The sequence below is a fragment of the Culex quinquefasciatus genome, chromosome 1 (assembly GCF_015732765.1).
Source record: "Culex quinquefasciatus strain JHB chromosome 1, VPISU_Cqui_1.0_pri_paternal, whole genome shotgun sequence".
In the NCBI taxonomy this organism is placed as follows: Eukaryota; Metazoa; Arthropoda; class Insecta; order Diptera; family Culicidae; genus Culex; species Culex quinquefasciatus.
This window is the reverse complement of record NC_051861.1, coordinates 108,498,410-108,514,690: the sequence shown is the minus strand read 5'-3', so window position 1 is coordinate 108,514,690 and position 16,281 is coordinate 108,498,410. Positions and strand designations below refer to the sequence as shown.

Here is a 16,281-nt window from a genome sequence, read left to right as displayed (position 1 = left end):
TATCTTAAGTAACAGAAAATAAGTCATTTCTTGGGTCACATTTATCTAACCTTAACCTACATTTTGAGAAAGATAAAAATTTCTTGATTGGATTTTTCGGAATTAAATTTTGAAGAGCATATAGGACAATCGAGTACGAAATGTGCTTAAATTTTTAAAATTTCTAGATTTTTGATTTATTTATTTAAATTTTGAAGGTTACTTTTTTCATTTTATTTTTTTAGTTGTAGATTTATTGAATATTTCAATATTTATTGCTCTAAACTTTAAATTGTTTTTAATTTTGATTTTGAAATAGCTTTAAAATAAAAAAAAAAAACGTTTTTTTTGCACGAAATAAAGTAAACCAGAAGGAAAAGTCAAACAAATATGATTAAATGGTCTGGCCAACTTTTAAGTATATATAAAATTATAAACTCAATAATTTTGAAACACAAAAATTTAGAAATTTAAATAACTTGAATTTGACTTGATTTTGATATTATTGTTTTTTTTTATTCCCTTAAATTTTTTGAGATTTAGAATGTTTGAAGGAAATCTCAAAACGCAGAATCTTGAAATTAAATGAATGGGTATTGTTTTTGCTGCTCGAAATGAGGGAAAAGCCTTTTAAACCGACGACCTGTGTATACACTGAAAATACGCCACACGTTTCATTCGAGTGCCCAAACACTTGAATGATTAAATAAAGCCAAACGTTCCATAAACTGGTTACTACAGTGGTCTACCCCGGGTTTATTTGGGACTACCGCCTGGAATCATAGATTGACCCATCATTAGACTAAATTCCAAATTTGCGCTCATTCTGACCACGGGAACCCCTCCCTCCAATCGCTTTAAGTTTGTATGGGAAAAATCGTGAAACTGTATGGAGAAAAGCAACTGTTTCGGTTTTTCACCTGTAGAGGGCGCTATAGTCGTCAAATCTTTGTCAATTGACATATGTCCTTCAATAAATTTTGAACAACTTTCCCAAAGGCACCATATTTTAAGGATTTTTTGCTGAAAAGTTATCAGCTTCCAAAAAGGACAGTTTTTGTGCGGCCTGCTCAAACCATCGGGGTTTGAGTGTAATGCAAAATAAAATTATTGACAAGACAACATTTTTTCGATGGATCAACTATGATCCCCTAGGAACAAGCTGTCAAGTAGAAGCTTTTATGCCAAGAAGGACCGCGAGGTTAATTTTTCAAAATTGATTTAAACTCTTTGTGGTCGTACAAAGGGTCATTGTACTCAGAAAAATAAGCTTTATCGTTGTGAACAACAGAGTTTCGAGTAGGAATCTCGCAATCGAGAACGCCAAGGCTGATTTGATTATTTTCGTTGTGAGCTCTGAGCTATTCGCTGTACTATCCGATTCGCGATTAAAAGCTACGGATGACAACCAGATGGCGCCCTAGTTCGAATGATGTTGTTTTCATACAGTTCTGTCAAACTCACGCGAAAAGTATGTTCATTTTTTAATTTTTTAATTTTGTATTTATGGCTAGAAAAGTGTAATTATTTAAGCGCATCAATTTGGAAAAAATACAATTGCTCTTCTCAAGAAGAAATTATTTCGATAAGTGTTGTTTTTATCACAATATTGGTGTTGCAGTCTTGAAAAATGAAGTGCATCATTCCCGCATGCCGGAACATCGAAACACAAGATCGTAGATTCTTCAGAGTGCCCTCGACAGGACACCACACGTTTCGGCGATGGAAGGAATTTATGCAGTTATCTGGAACCCGGAGTGAAAAATATGCCAGCAGCATTTTAAGGAGACAGATTTTCAGATTCGTTAGTATTTTTATTCCTTTACATAACCTCACAATCTAACGTAAACATACCAACATAATATAGGTTGCCGGATCGGGTTGAAGGAAAGTGCTGTTCCATCAGTGAAAATTCCTTTGCTCACGCCTAAAGTGAACCCGAATGGAGTATGTTGCGTCAAAGGATGTACCACAAAGAGGAGGACAACTCTACAACCGTTTCCGACCCGGCTAACCATGTTTCGGCGGTGGAAACGAGTTTTGGCAATACCAAATGATATGGCTGTGGGAAAATTCAAAATTTGCCTGCGGCATTTCAAAGTGCAGGATCGTTGTAAAGGTAATCAAAAGTATGTTTTCACTAAACATTATGTCAACGTTTGTTTATTTTAGTCACCTCTACCTACCTTAAGTCGAATGCAATCCCATCTAGGCAAATTAAGAGATTGCCAAAACGTCAGAAAACCTCACAGGTCACAATAAAGCCTCCGCTGTCTCATCTTTGGGATCACAACTACTGTTTGTTTTACAAACCTAAATCAAAGACCAACACCATTTGCTATGTGAGCGGATGTTATTCTAGAGTGAAAAATGGCACAAGATTACATCGATTCCCGGCCAAAGGAACTAAGCGGTTTAAACCAGGGGTGCTCAAAGTTTTTGAAGACCGGGCCAAATTTTAAGCTCAAATGAACTTGCGGGTCAAATTTACAAAAAAATGTTATGAAAAATTAAATTACATTATTTAATTTTAAAAGATTTAATTTGTTATTTAAAAAAATCAATTCAAAATAATAGAAACCACAAAATAACGGTTTTCTATAGGCCCCCAAAACCAAAGCTAAAAACTCGATTCGCCACCTACATTCAAGTACACTAAAACCCCGGTTTACGCTCAGGCGTTACGCTTTATATTTCGTCGATTTCTCTGGAACGACTCAATATTTTTGCAATCTTTTTAAAGCGATTTATAGGTCTTGTGCAGATCTACAAATTGCTCTCAAAAGAATGTAAAAACATTACACTGTTTTCGAGAAATTAACCAAACAAAAAGCGTAACGCCTGCGCGTAAACGGGGGTTTTAGTGTAGGAGAACTTTGGTGCAAGGTTACGTTTACGTTTTTGCGCGATAAGTGCAAAGGCGAGTGAAAACTATTTTAAGGTTTTTCAAAAGAAAATTGATTTTTGGAATAAAATAAAGTTAACAGGAGGTAAGAAATAAAAAGTTCTATCGATTGACTTTTAGATTTTTTTGCTAAGTTGCATTTTTCATTGAAAATTCTGAGATCCGGACTGAAAACGCGAGAATGAGGTTAGATTGCAAATTTTGAAAATCATTCCAATTACCATTTTTCAAGCAAAGCTTTGCTTTTATGGTAGAAGTGACTTTAAAAAATATTTGTCCACTTGAATAATCTACATTCTCAATTGATTAGTTAGGTTTTAGTTGATTAAAACATTCCCTTATTTTGAATCAGATAATGTTCAGGTTAAATTGGCCATCACAAAAATATTTTCGTTTATATCAATTAAGCTATTTATTTCTTACCTGAAAATGGTATAATTTGCTATTAATGTCGATTTTATGATGAAATAAAACAATTTCAAATTTCAAACCAACTTACTCTCTGTAGGTTATAATGAAAACATCACCCCAAGTTTCAGCGCCCTCTAGTGGGGGGTAATTTTGACGTTTGATTGCCTATCGGTATCGTTGATTTTATTGTTTTAGGTATTTGAAAAAAAGGTTTTTAGCTTTTGTACTTGTGTTTTCAAAAAAAAAAAAAAAAACAAAGTTTTGGATTTAGTTTTATATTTCGAAAATGGTGACATTACATGTTGAACAATCCATCTAAAGGATTAATTTTATCTTTAAATTAAGTGTGGCCAATGAAAAAATGTTGAGAGCCAGAATTTCAACATTTCAATGAAATAAATGTTAGAAAACGATTCGAGCTGTCACCTTCGGCGTGCTAACATCGTGTCGAATAAGTAGCTCTCGCGAAAATTTAATTTATTACCGCTCCCGGTGTGTTCGCCAGCACCCTGGGGAAAAGAAAGCAGCCCAAGCCGCCGCCGCTACCCGGCGAAGGCTCACCCGCACGGGACAGTTCGTCGCAGATCCTGCAGCGGGTGAACTACAAAAAGGTCCGCAAACAGCAGCAGGAAATCGCCGTGACGACCCCGCTTTCAAGGCGCCATCGAAGAAATTCGCTCGGCGGAATCTCGTCGACTTCGGACCAGCTCAACAATCATCGTCCTGGCACCCAACCCGGAGGAGGCACTGGTGGTTTCCCGACGTTTAACCAGTACGAGGCGCTTGACTTCGACATCTCCGGCGACGATGAGGAGAACAACAACAATGGCGGCGATGGGGAAACTGCTGCCGCTGGTAATGGTGCTGCCGTTGGTAGTGTTGTGAAAAACCGGTCCCTGTACTCACCAAGGTGAGATGTCCGCCGATCTTTGTCTACGGTTCCAGTGTCCCGGCACTCAACCGGCTTTTGTCAACAACCCAACTGGGCATCGACGACTACCACCTGCGGGTAAACAAAGGTCACATCCAGATCAGGGTGTCGACTAAAATTCACTTCACTGCTGTGGTGAGTAAATTGAAAAATTCCGACGTCCAGTTTTATACGCACGGAACCAGCGACGAAACACCGGTAAAAATTGTTCTTTCCGGGCTGCCTGTGTTCCCCGTCGAAGACGTGAAACTGGAACTCGAAAGTGTTTTTCTGCGCCCCACCAGCGTCCGCCAGATGGGGAAGTCGAAACACGGCGACTACGCGCTGTACCTGCTGCAGTTCGAGAAAGGAACGGTGAAACTCCAGGAGCTGCAACAGATCAAGGCCCTGTTCAACGTCATCGTTCGCTGGAGGCACTACTCCAAGAAGAAGTCGGATGTTGTCCAATGTTTCCGGTGCCAGCAGTACGGGCACGGGATGAGGAACTGCCATCTGGAGGCCAAGTGCGTGAAGTGTGGCGAGCGCCACCAGACGACCGCATGTGTACTCCCGCGCGAGCCGACGTCGTGGTCAACGACGACCGCTCACAAATCCGCTGTGCTAACTGCAGCCAAAACCACACAGCGAACTACAAGGGTTGCCCCACCCGCCTCAAGTACCTGCAGGACTTGAAGGCCAAGAAGAAGACGAGTCCCGCCAGCAGAAGCAACGCTCCGAAGGTGTCTGCAGTTCCTGCGCCTGCCCCACGGCCACTGGGTGGCGACTTGAGCCAGCTGCTCGGCAGCATCGCGAATCCTGGGGTCTCGTACTCGCAAGCCGTGCAGGGCCAACCCGAGTCGTCAACCTTGTTCACCGTCGAGGAGTTCATGTGCCTAGCCAGTGAACTCTTCACTAGGCTTTCGAATTGCCAGTCGAAGGCCATGCAATTCCTCGCCCTTAGCGAGCTCATTATCAAGTTTTTTTATAATGGCCAACCTTAGCTCGCTGAAGGTGATGAATTGGAACTGCCGTTCCATCCGCAACAAGGTTGTGGAATTTTTCCACTTCCTCGAAGCTCACGAAATCGACATCGCTGCAATCACGGAGACCTGGCTGCAGCTCAACAACTCGGTGTACCACGAAAACTACACCATTGTTCGCGCGGACCGTAACTCGCTGGATGCTGCTCGAGGGGAGGAGTTGCACTTCTGGTGCGTAACGGGATAAAGTACTCCAAGCTCGAAACTTCGACCCGGGCAATCGAGTCCGTTGGGGTCACGATCAATGTGGATCCCGCACCAGTGAACATCGTTGCTGTTTACTACCCTGGCTCGACACGCAGGGCAACGCTTTGTCAGTTCCGACGCGAAATACGGCAGCTCAGCAGCATCGATGGATCAGTCTTCCTGGTGGGTGATTTGAACGCGCGGCATAGGATGTGGAACTGCACCAGGGCCAACAAGGCAGGACAAATACTGCACCAAGAGTACGAGTCCAAGGACATCTACATACACGCTCCGGATACTCCCACCCGCTGCCCCGCTGGACGAGGGAGGCCTTCCACGTTGGACCTGGTCATCTCTAACAACCTGGTGCAGATGTCGAAGCCGATAACGCACGTCGAACTGTCGTCGGACCATCTGCCGGTCACCTTTACGATCGACGCTGACGTTCCAGTCGCCCCGGCAGGAAGACTCGTCCGATGCTTCGACAGAGCGAATTGGAGCACATTTGCTCGCTCGATCGAGCGGGAGGTCGACCTTAACGCAAGCTGGATCAACGATCTGGATCGCTCGGAGAAAATCGACGACGCCATCGACAAGTTTACCGCCATCCTCAAAGCAGCTGAGGAAGCCGCTGTCCCTTCGCGTAGGATCCTACCTCAGAAGAAGGACATTCCCGACGAGCTGAAGCTGCTAATCCGGCTGAGGAACGTGCGGCGTAGACAGTTCATCCGAAGACGGGACCCGCTCATCGGAGCGGTGACCCACCTGAACAACGTCATCAGCACCAAAAGCGCCGAACACCGCTACAAAAACTTCGGCTCCTTGCTAAGGACGCTGAACAACGGCAGCAACAAGTTCTGGAAGCTTACCCGCAACCTCCGGAACACGGTCAAGTACAGCCCCCCGCTGAACGTCAACGGAGACCTCGTAGCGAGCCCTTCAGCGAAAGCCGAAGCGCTCGCGAGTGCATTCGCCGCTGCCCACAACAACGAGCAACCAGGTGATCCCGAAACATCGGTCGCTGTGGAGAACGCGCTTGGCCACATCCGAGCGACAACTCCTCCCGTGCCTCCGGCCGCCCTTGTCAAGCCGAAAGAGGTCAAGGCGATCATCAGCAAGCTCAAAAACCGAAAGTCTCCGGGGCAAGATGGAATCCGGAATACGTGCCTCAAGCAGCTGCCAAGAAAAGGGTTGGTCGTCCTGACCAAAATCTTCAACGCTTGCCTGGCCTTGGGCTACTTTCCGGCCGGCTGGAAACACGCGAACGTGATCGCCATCCCAAAGGCGAACAAGGACATAACCAATCCAGGTAACTACCGCCCGATCAGCCTTTTGAGCAGCCTAAGCAAACTCCTGGAACGGGTGATCCTCGCCCGGATAAACCGTCACCTAGAGACGGAGCAACTCATCCCACACGAGCAGTTCGGCTTCAAGCCGGGGCACTCAACGGTGCACCAACTCGCCCGTATCTCGGAGATGGTGAAGCGCGGTTTCCTGGCGGAAGTCGACCGGCATGATCCTTCTCGACGTCGAAAAGGCCTACGACTCCGTGTGGCAGGACGCCGTGGTCTACAAGCTCTTCCGCTCGAACCTCCAGCCGTTCCTGGTCAAGATCGTCGAGTCGTTCCTGACAAAGCGGTCGTTTACGGTGACGGTGAATGGCGAGCGTTCTTCCGTCCACAACATCCCCTTCGGCGTGCCCCAAGGATCAGTGCTGAGCCCGACTCTCTACAACATCCTTACCTCCGACGTGCCGATGATCGATGGAGTGTCGTACGCATTCTTTGCGGATGACACTGCATACTTGGCATCGGATAAGGACCCGAAGATCGTCGTCACCCACCTACAAGCGGCACAGAACAACCTCGAGGAGTTTCAGCGGAAGTGGCGCATCAAGCTGAACGCTGGGAAAACCCAGTCCATCTTCTTCACCAGGAGGCGTGCTGCTCGGCACCTTCCCCGCAGATCGATCAGCGTCAATGGCCAGCCTGCGATGTGGGACGACGAGGTCAGGTACCTGGGTGTGGTGCATGACAAGAAGCTAAAGTACGACAAGCACGTGAACTACATCATCGGGAAGGTGGATCGGTCCACTAAAGCGCTCTACTCCCTGCTGAATCGGCGGTCGAAGCTGAGCATCAAGAACAAGTCGCTAGTGATAAAGTGCATCATCCGTCCAATGCTGACCTACGCTGCTGCGGTCTGGGGCAACTGCGCCAAATCGCACCGAAAGCGACTCCAGGTGAAGCAGAACAAGCTGCTCAAGATGGTGCACAACCTGGACCCGTGGTACCCGACCGACGATCTACACAAGCTGGCCGGCGTCGACACCATCGACGCAAGCATCGAAAAGGCAACGAGAACCTTCAGGACTTCATGTGGGATGTCAACGAATCCGCTCATCGAAGCACTCCTCCGTCAACAACTGTGATATTAGTTTTTAAGCCAAACATAGATCTAGGGTTTTTTCTCAAAATTTATTTTCCCTAAAAGAACACCCAGTTAGCAAAATCTAAACTTAGAAATATGTATCCTCCCTGCAAAGGCTTATGAATTGATCTCAGTTGAAAGGTTCTCCAAATCTCTGAATTGCAAATGTAACATCCTGGAGCAGAACTGTTAAATTCTAATAAAAACACAATTGAATTGAATTGAATTGAAATGTTAGAAAATGTTTTAAGCTTCTGTATAGTTAAACTGCAATCATTATTTGCAAAAAAAAAGTTTCAACAAAAAAAAACATTTAAGCGAAACAACATTTATTTATTTCATCGAAAATTCACTACAATTCATTTTTTTAATAAACCCAAACATGCTCAAATGATTCTAAATGCAATTTGCATGCATATTTAATAAATTTCACCTGATTGCACTTAAATTTCATTTTTTTGAAGTTTTTTGTTTATATATATTTTTGCTCCTGGTTATGGTGGAGGGGTGGGTTGATAAACGAAAGCTTTGTAAATTATTTGCAACAAACTTGATTCTCCGATTTCCACATTTTGTCTGCCTGAATCAGTTGGTAGTCAATCAGATTCGTTATCTAACTGTTATGAGTTCGAATCCCGAAGGAAGTGCAATGTATGTTTGAGGGTCAGTTCATAAAAGTGTCATTATGACTTGCAAATTAATAAAGAAAATTTACATTTTTGCAACTATTACAGAATTCTACCTAAGTCAAACTTGAACGTTTTTTAAATATTTCTAAAAATGTTTGATGAAAATTTTGACGACATTTACTAGTTTCACTCACATTGAAACGTGTGAAATTGTTTAAATTATAAAATATTTTGAACATATTATATGTATCCTAAAGTGGGGATCAAAATATTGATAAATCATAAGTTTTTTTATTAACAAAAAAATAAAAAAATAGCATTTAAAAGTTTAAAATAAACTTAAATTTTGAAAAAGCATAAAATCACTTTACAAGTGGTCAACGGGCCATTTTACATGATCATTCAAAATGGGTCCGCGGGCCACAAAATATCACCTCGCGGGCCACGTTTGGCCCGCGGGCCATACTTTGGTCACCCCTGGTTTAAACTGTGGCTTAATCTGCTCAAGTGTCGTTTAATGCCCACGAAAAACTCGAAAATCTGCAGCAATCACTTTAAGCAGACAGACTATCTTCCGGGTAAGTCAATCAAATTGTATTACTTTGTACATTTTTTTTTAATCATACAGAATTTCTTGGTAGGTGGACGATACTTAAAAAAAACGCGATACCTGTACCTTTTCCCGTTGGTTTAAGTAGACGCTCGAGCTCACTGAGTACATCTTCAGGTGGCTCTGATTCCGAGCCGGATGCTGTTATCGACTCAGATTCAACGTCCTCTCATCGTGGCAGTTTCCAAGAGTGCGAAGTAGCGTGGCTCACGGATATATGAAAAAGACAAAAGTGTTCAATTTCGAACGCCTCGACCGGAATTTTGTAGCAATATGGCCCCAGAACATAACCTGAAATTTTGAGCGTATTTGGTTAAGGTTTAGTACTTCCACCATTGACCTGAAGTTAGTATGGAACTTCTAAAAATTTACTATGGGAAATTTTCACTTTTAACCTCTTCATAGAGAAAGTTTCCCAAAACTCAATCAAAATTTCCTATTCTTAGGTTTCTTATAGTTTTTGATCCGGGGAACAACTATGTAGAACATCGCAAAGCGCTAGTAATTGATCCCGAAAAGATACAGGATATTTTTTGGAGTACGTAAACAAAATTCAACGTTCTCTAAAAATTTGTCTGTATCTTTCCGGGATTAATTCCTAGCGCTTTGCGATGTTCTACAGAGTTGTTCCCGGATCAAACCTATGAGAAACCTCTATTCTGAAAAATCATACGGCATAGGAAAACTTTCTCGAAGAAGAGTTAAAAGTTGAAAATAAATTAATTAAATTTATTGAAATTTCTTTATAACTTCAGATTAAGAGTGGAACAACTAAACATTAACAAAATGCGCTCAAAATTTCAGGCTAGCTTCTGCGGTTATAATGCTACAAAATTTCGGTCGAGGCGTTCGAAATTGAACACTTTTGTCTTTTTCATATATCCGTGAGCCACGCTAGTGCGAAGACTCCATCCTGAGCGATGTCGACCAAGATGACCAGCAGTCCTTTCTTAACAGCGAGAACGACCAAGAGTTCAACCCAGGGGAAGGATGCTCACTGCAATTCCAGACGGATGATTCGACTCATCAATGCACAGAAGATTTGCGTGAAGATGATGCTGGCCTAGATGAGAACAATAACACATACAACGAAGCAAACTCTAACATTCGCAAAAGCGATCAAATGATCTTAACAGATCTTCTAGTTACTGACAAGGAAGTTAACACATGGACTGGTCTGTCTTCAACTGATCAGTTAACTGAAATCTGTCTGGCAGTTCGAACATTAGAGAGCAACTCATTCCCGCGAAAGTTTAAAATGCATGCTAGTGATAGGACAGTTCTAACTCTTGTCAAATTAAAACAAAACCTTTCATTTGAGGCAATCGCCACACTGTTTAGGATTTCTGGCCCAACAGTTGCTAATTATTTTTCGCATACTTTACAAATTTTATCCCTCATTTTGAAAAAAATCATTTATTGGCCGACCAAAGAGGAATTGAGACAAAACGTGCCTCTTTGTTTTCGAGAACATTTTTCTAACGTAACTGTAGTACTAGACGCAACAGAAATTCCCATAGCCACCCTGAAATGTCTCAACTGCCGAATTGCATCATACTCTAATTACAAGTCGCGGCGAACAGTGAAATTCTTGATAGGCGTTTCTAGGCAGGGCTAATTACATTTGTTAGTCAGGCTTACTCAGGTAAAAGTTCAGACAAATTCATTGTGAATGAAGAGAAGCTAATGGACCGTTTAGAGGCCCATTCAGATGAGATAATGGTGGACAAGGGGGTATCAATCGAATCAGAGTGCTCAACGAAATGCATAAAGTTGCACATGCCACCATTTATGAAGGGAGACAAACTAACACCTCCACTGAAAGAAAGGCACATATTAATATCACATGTTTCACACATGATTCTGCCCCATACGACTTTGCATGTGAATGTCACGTGTAAATCACTTGAAACAAATTCGTCACGCAACGCGGTAAATTCAAAAGAAAAACGTGACGACTCACTTGAATTTGCAATGATATTCTTGTGAGTTTCAAATGAAATTCTATTGATTTTCCAGTGATTTTTTGTCTGTTTTTAATAAAAATATTTGTATTCATCGATTTTTAAATTATTTATTTATTTCACATATTTTTTTTAAATTTGACTTGTTACTTGTTTGTTGTTTAAATAATTTCTTTTCTACGCATCATAATAAAATTTACACTATGGCCAATATTTTTCGTCAATGTTCGTCTTTCTAAAAATGACCGCACCTTCCGGCCAAATCAGCTACGGACCGTTAGAGGACATCATTAGTATTGACAAAACGGGCCAGCTTCCTGAAAGCCGGTGCCGATGCCGGTTTATGATTATCTGAAAAAGTGTATGAAATTTTGTTAAAATATTTCCATCATTATACATAATAGATTTTATTACCTACCGTGATTGCACATTTTGTTTTTTTTTTGTCAATATTCCACGAATATTCAAAATTATACCAAAAAAAAACTGTTTGTAAAAGGAAGAGCTCCAACAGCGAGCTCTTAAAATTCGCCATCTTAATTCATTGTCTCCTCGAAAATTTTCGACACGCAGCTTTCAATATCAAGACATGTGTTTTTAACGTGACTTTCACTTCAGAATCGAAGGACTAGTCGATTGGGGCAAATCAAAGTGAAATTCATTTGGTTTTCACGTGTAGTTCATGCGAAAAAAGGATGAAGGGCTTTTTGCCAGCGATCAGCTGGTTCCAAATGATTTCCACATTCATTTGAAGTGCAAAGTATGTGTGAGTCAAAAGAAAAGCATGTGAATTTATTGTGTTGGTTTTCGGAGTGGCTCACGTGAAAAAGCATTATAAGACTGGTTGCAACGCGAAGTTTTATAATTGTTTCAAATTGCGAGCAGTTTTAAATTTTTAGAACTGGCGGAAATGAAACTAGAACACGGTGCTCGCAACGCGCTGATCTAAATGTTGTTTCAAAAAAATGCTTTTAATTGTGTGCGTATGATTATCAACACAGCATCATAGTGTGTGTGTAAGAATACGTGGATATCTCCATATATCTGATTTTTTGAAACTGAGTTCTATTCCAGTTCCAAATCGTCTCACGTTTGAAACAAACTCGTCGAGCAGTTTTATTCCGGTTTCAAAATACTGCTCGAAAAATAAAACTGCAACTCCGCGTTGCGGGTGGTCTGTTTCAGTTCTATAGACAAATCCAGCGAAAGCTCAACGCTGCTTTTTGATGGTGAGAGATTTGACAGCTCCCATACTAAATGTCTCGATTTTCATACTTTTTGTTAATTTTCTTTTAAAATAAAATACTTAACATATGAAAACTATATATTTTTGGTGCCCAAAATTCCTGCTGAATCGAATGGTGTACTTATCTCGATTGCAAATTTTTCGAACAGTTTTTGTTTTTAAAATATTCTAGACACATTTTGTGCACCTAATCAATCAATACTTTTATCATAAATAATCATTTTATTGCTTAAAAATTGAGTTTTCCTGAGCTCCCATATTCAAATACATGGAAGCTGTCATTTCTAACACCATTGGCCACCTAGCGGCCATTTCAAACTGGATTCGTCTATTTGAAAAATGAAACAGCTAGAACAAAGTAGAGCCGCGTTGCAACCAGTCTAAGCATTTGATTTTGCTATGTTGGTTTCTTTCAGTGTCAGGAAGCAAGCCGAAATGAAGCGATAGCGCGTGCAAGAGTGCATGTCGAAAGGGCCATTCAGAGAATCAAATTTTTTGGAATATTTTCGAGAACTATTAATTTGTCTATGTTAGGTAACATTAACGATATAATGACTGTTGTCTGTGGTATTGTAAACTTAAGTCCACCGATATTAAATGATGATAAGTTTTGATCTGTACGCATCAATGTGTTTTTTTTTCCAAATAACAAAAGGAGAATTTCATTCTTTTTCCTCTAGTGATGTGGATGGGGCCATCCATAAACCACGTGGACACCTTAGGGGAAGGGGGTGGTCGGAGAATTGGGTACTAAAGCCCTATGTCAATTTTTTTGTACAACGGTTAAAAACATGATTCAAAACCATTTCTGATCACTTTTTATCATTTTTATGAAAAAAATATTGACAAGACAACATTTTTTCGATGGATCAACTATGGTCCCCTTGGAACGAGCTGTCAAGTAGGAACTTTTCTGTCAAGAAGGGCCGTGAAGTTATTTAAAAAAAAAATGAATAAAAAATCCATTTTAAATCCTTTGCGGTCGTTCAAAGGGTCTCTACCTGATGAATCCATTTTTTCTTCAATAATTGCAGTTTTTGAATATATATTTTTAATAGAACTCCAAAAAACGTATGACACACGTAAACAAAACAAGCTCAAGACATTCTTCGTTTAGTTCCAGTTATGAAATATGGAGGCGCTGCAGGTATCTCAGAGTTTGACGTTTGGGCGCCAATTGGAGTGAGAGGGAGAGCAAAGAGAGAGAGAGAGAGAGAGAGAGAGAGAGTGTGTAGTAGCGATAGGTGCGGAAGTGACAAACGGTAGGAATTGGTCAGAGCAGTTTTTCGTCACGTTCGATTTGTGATCGTGAGTGAATGAGACTTTTGAGAGTAATCAGGACCTTTCTGTATGGAAACCTTTTTTTTTAAATTTCAGGACGTTTTCCTTTTTCTATCTACTTGAGTAAATATAAGTTAATAGTTAATATTTTCTGAAAGATCTTCTTTATTTGATCGTCACACAGACCGTGCTTACTCGCTACAGGAATCGCACTCTCCGTTACAACCGGAGAATGCACCAGATTCGCGCCGCCTACTGAGTCTTCTTGTCTCCACCGGATGTTGCCTTTCCACCGGCAGCAGGCTTTCCCTCTTCCTTGTAGTGCAGGAAGATGAACGAAAAGACAAACACTCCGACCATCATCGAGAACGCGCTCACGTAGTACGGATAGGCACTCGGGATGAACCGCTCGTACTGGGTGTGGGTCAACGGCCGAACCGAGACCTGCGTCGTCGAGTACAGCTGCGTGTAACCGATGCGGTCGTAGTCCACCTTAAACTGGTACACGCCGTACACGTCCGGAATCTTGAACTTGGCCTGGTACCTTCCGCCGCCGATCGCCTTCAGCGTGGTCCGCACGAACGGATCGATGCGCACAAACTCCAGCTGGACGTCGTTGGCCACGAACGGTTGCCACTTGCCATTTTCGGCGAGCGTTTCGATTTCGATCGTGTACACGGCCGGTTCCGTGACGGTGTACGAAGCCGGTGGGTTGGACTCGCCCTCCTTGTGGTGCTTAACCGAACGCACCCGGAGCACGCCGTTCTCGCCAAAGACCCACTTGCTGATGGCGGTGGCCACCTCCTGGTTGCCGGACTTGGCGTGCAGCTTGTTGTCCTGGGCGCGCTGAACCGGCGCCAGGAACGCCTCATCGGAGAAGAAGTGCAACGAGCCGGAGAAGACGACGCGGGCATTGTTGCGGGCCTGCAGTGCCGCAATCAGCAGAGTTCCTTTTCCGACGGCGTGCGGGTACTCCTTGATCGGGGCGTCCGGAATGTACGAGTACGCGCTGCTATCGGCCGTCAACAACTGCAGCACCAGCGGATTCTCCTTGTCCGCCAACAGACCCGTTCCGCGGTACAACAACGGCCCAACGCTCTTCTTGCCCACGACAATCTCCGAATCGATCAGGTTCTCCGGCGAAGCCACGACCAGCGTATGATCCCCACCGTCCGCAATGTCGTAGTTCAAGTGGTCAATCACGGCCGCATTCTCCTCGTCAACCTCGAAGCCACACTCGGACGCGAGTTCCCGCAGAGCGTCACCGGCGCTGGAACTTCCCGCCACCAGCACGTTCCCCCCGTTGTCCACAAAGTCCGTGATGGCCTCGACGCTGAGCGATCCGCCAAACTCCTCCACCGACGGAGCGAACAGGATCAGGTGCTTGTACAGGAACTCACCGTACTTGGATAGAACCAGGCTGGCATCGTCGGCGAGCTTGTAGGTCAGCTTGTAGCCGCGTTCTGGAAAAAAATATTAATCAATAAAATTTGAAAATTATCGGACACGTCACCCCGCACCCAAAAAAAAAAGCCGGCCCCAATACAAACCTTGCAAGCTCTTGAAGAAAATCGAGTGCGTCTCGCGGATGGCCAGGTTGTCCAGCAGCACGAGCGTTTCGCCGGGATCGGCGCGCACCGGAACGGGCACCAGCGCGGACAGCACGCAGAACGTGGCCACCAGCAGGCCTACGGGCGACATTTTGCGGATCACCGTTTTTCTTCACCGCGAAATTATTGATTAAAAATGGGTGAGTTTCTGTGTGCGGGGACGATCGGCGATTAAAATTTGAAGACGACGACGACGTTGCCGGCGCAGGGTTGGCACCAGGTTACGGAGTGGGTTACAAACTGGTATAAAAATTATGCGAGTGAAATCTACATAACACTGTGTAAAATTTTACACAGATCTGTGTTAATTGATGCACAGAATCTGGGTAGAATATCGAGCCAAACATTTCATTAGGGCACAAAACCACAAACCGCCATTCGAGAAAATCGCTTGCAAAAAGTGGACAACTTGTTTCAATTCCTATTCAAAAAAAAAGCTTGACTGATGACATTTTAACTGACGATTCGATAAATTACATCATTATCCTGAACTCTGCTTTAATGCTTCTTAATTTTAGTTGATTTTCGCAATAAACATCATAATTTTAAAAAATCTCGTTATTAGGCCCTTTTAGCCTTCCAACACTGAAACTAAAATCATGATTGAATTTGTATGCAAGCTGCACATAAACGATTTTTAAATTAGAGTAATAACTTCTATGGCACAGCCTTATACACACTATTTGTCCACATATAGTTGTTAAGAAAAATCTCATTAGATTTTATGTGCGGGTTGCACATAATCAAGCTACACTGAAATAAATATCATGATGTATGCTATTAGTTTCGCATATAGATTTTTGCAGAATGCCTCTACATTTGACCGGTATATGCGCTGCACATAAACTGTGTGAGCACTGCATATAAATGGATAAGGAATAGAAATATGTCAACGCATAAAAAGTATGCTCACGGCACATGAATGTTATATGCAATGCTCACAGATTGAATTATGCGGCTATATGCACCCACATATAGTTCGTATGCAGTAGTCACGATTTTATTGGACTCTTAAAGTGATTTTTAATAGCTAACCATATTGTTTTAATTTCTAATTCTTCATGTGAAATTGCAGATTTT

At 42.6% G+C, this 16,281-nt stretch overlaps 1 protein-coding gene and 1 long non-coding RNA gene across 2 annotated transcripts; one reads left to right on the top strand and one right to left on the bottom strand.

Moving 5' to 3' along the window:
- The first annotated feature begins 1,741 nt into the window (after positions 1–1,741).
- Positions 1,742–2,392, top strand: LOC6045822. The gene is made up of 3 exons (XR_005276616.1): positions 1,742–1,783; positions 1,847–2,098; positions 2,152–2,392. It is a non-coding gene; the product is annotated as an uncharacterized LOC6045822 (long non-coding RNA).
- An 11,340-nt stretch (positions 2,393–13,732) lies between these two features.
- On the bottom strand, positions 13,733–15,393 carry LOC6036981 (dolichyl-diphosphooligosaccharide--protein glycosyltransferase 48 kDa subunit). The gene is made up of 2 exons (XM_001846896.2): positions 15,142–15,393; positions 13,733–15,054 (listed from the first exon to the last, which is right to left on the bottom strand). Exons 1-2 carry the CDS (start codon positions 15,290–15,292, stop codon positions 13,844–13,846), a joined length of 1,362 nt encoding a protein of 453 aa, XP_001846948.1. The 5' UTR covers positions 15,293–15,393; the 3' UTR covers positions 13,733–13,843.
- Between the last annotated feature and the right edge of the window lie 888 nt (positions 15,394–16,281).

Coding starts and splice junctions, on each gene's coding strand:
- LOC6036981 (XM_001846896.2), bottom strand. CDS start 15,292: ATGTCGCCCGTAGGCCTGCTGGTGGCCACGTTCTGCGTGCTGTCCGCG. Junction 15,055..15,141: donor TTTCTTCAAGAGCTTGCAAG/GTTTGTATTGGG, acceptor ATTTTTTTCCAG/AACGCGGCTACAAGCTGACC.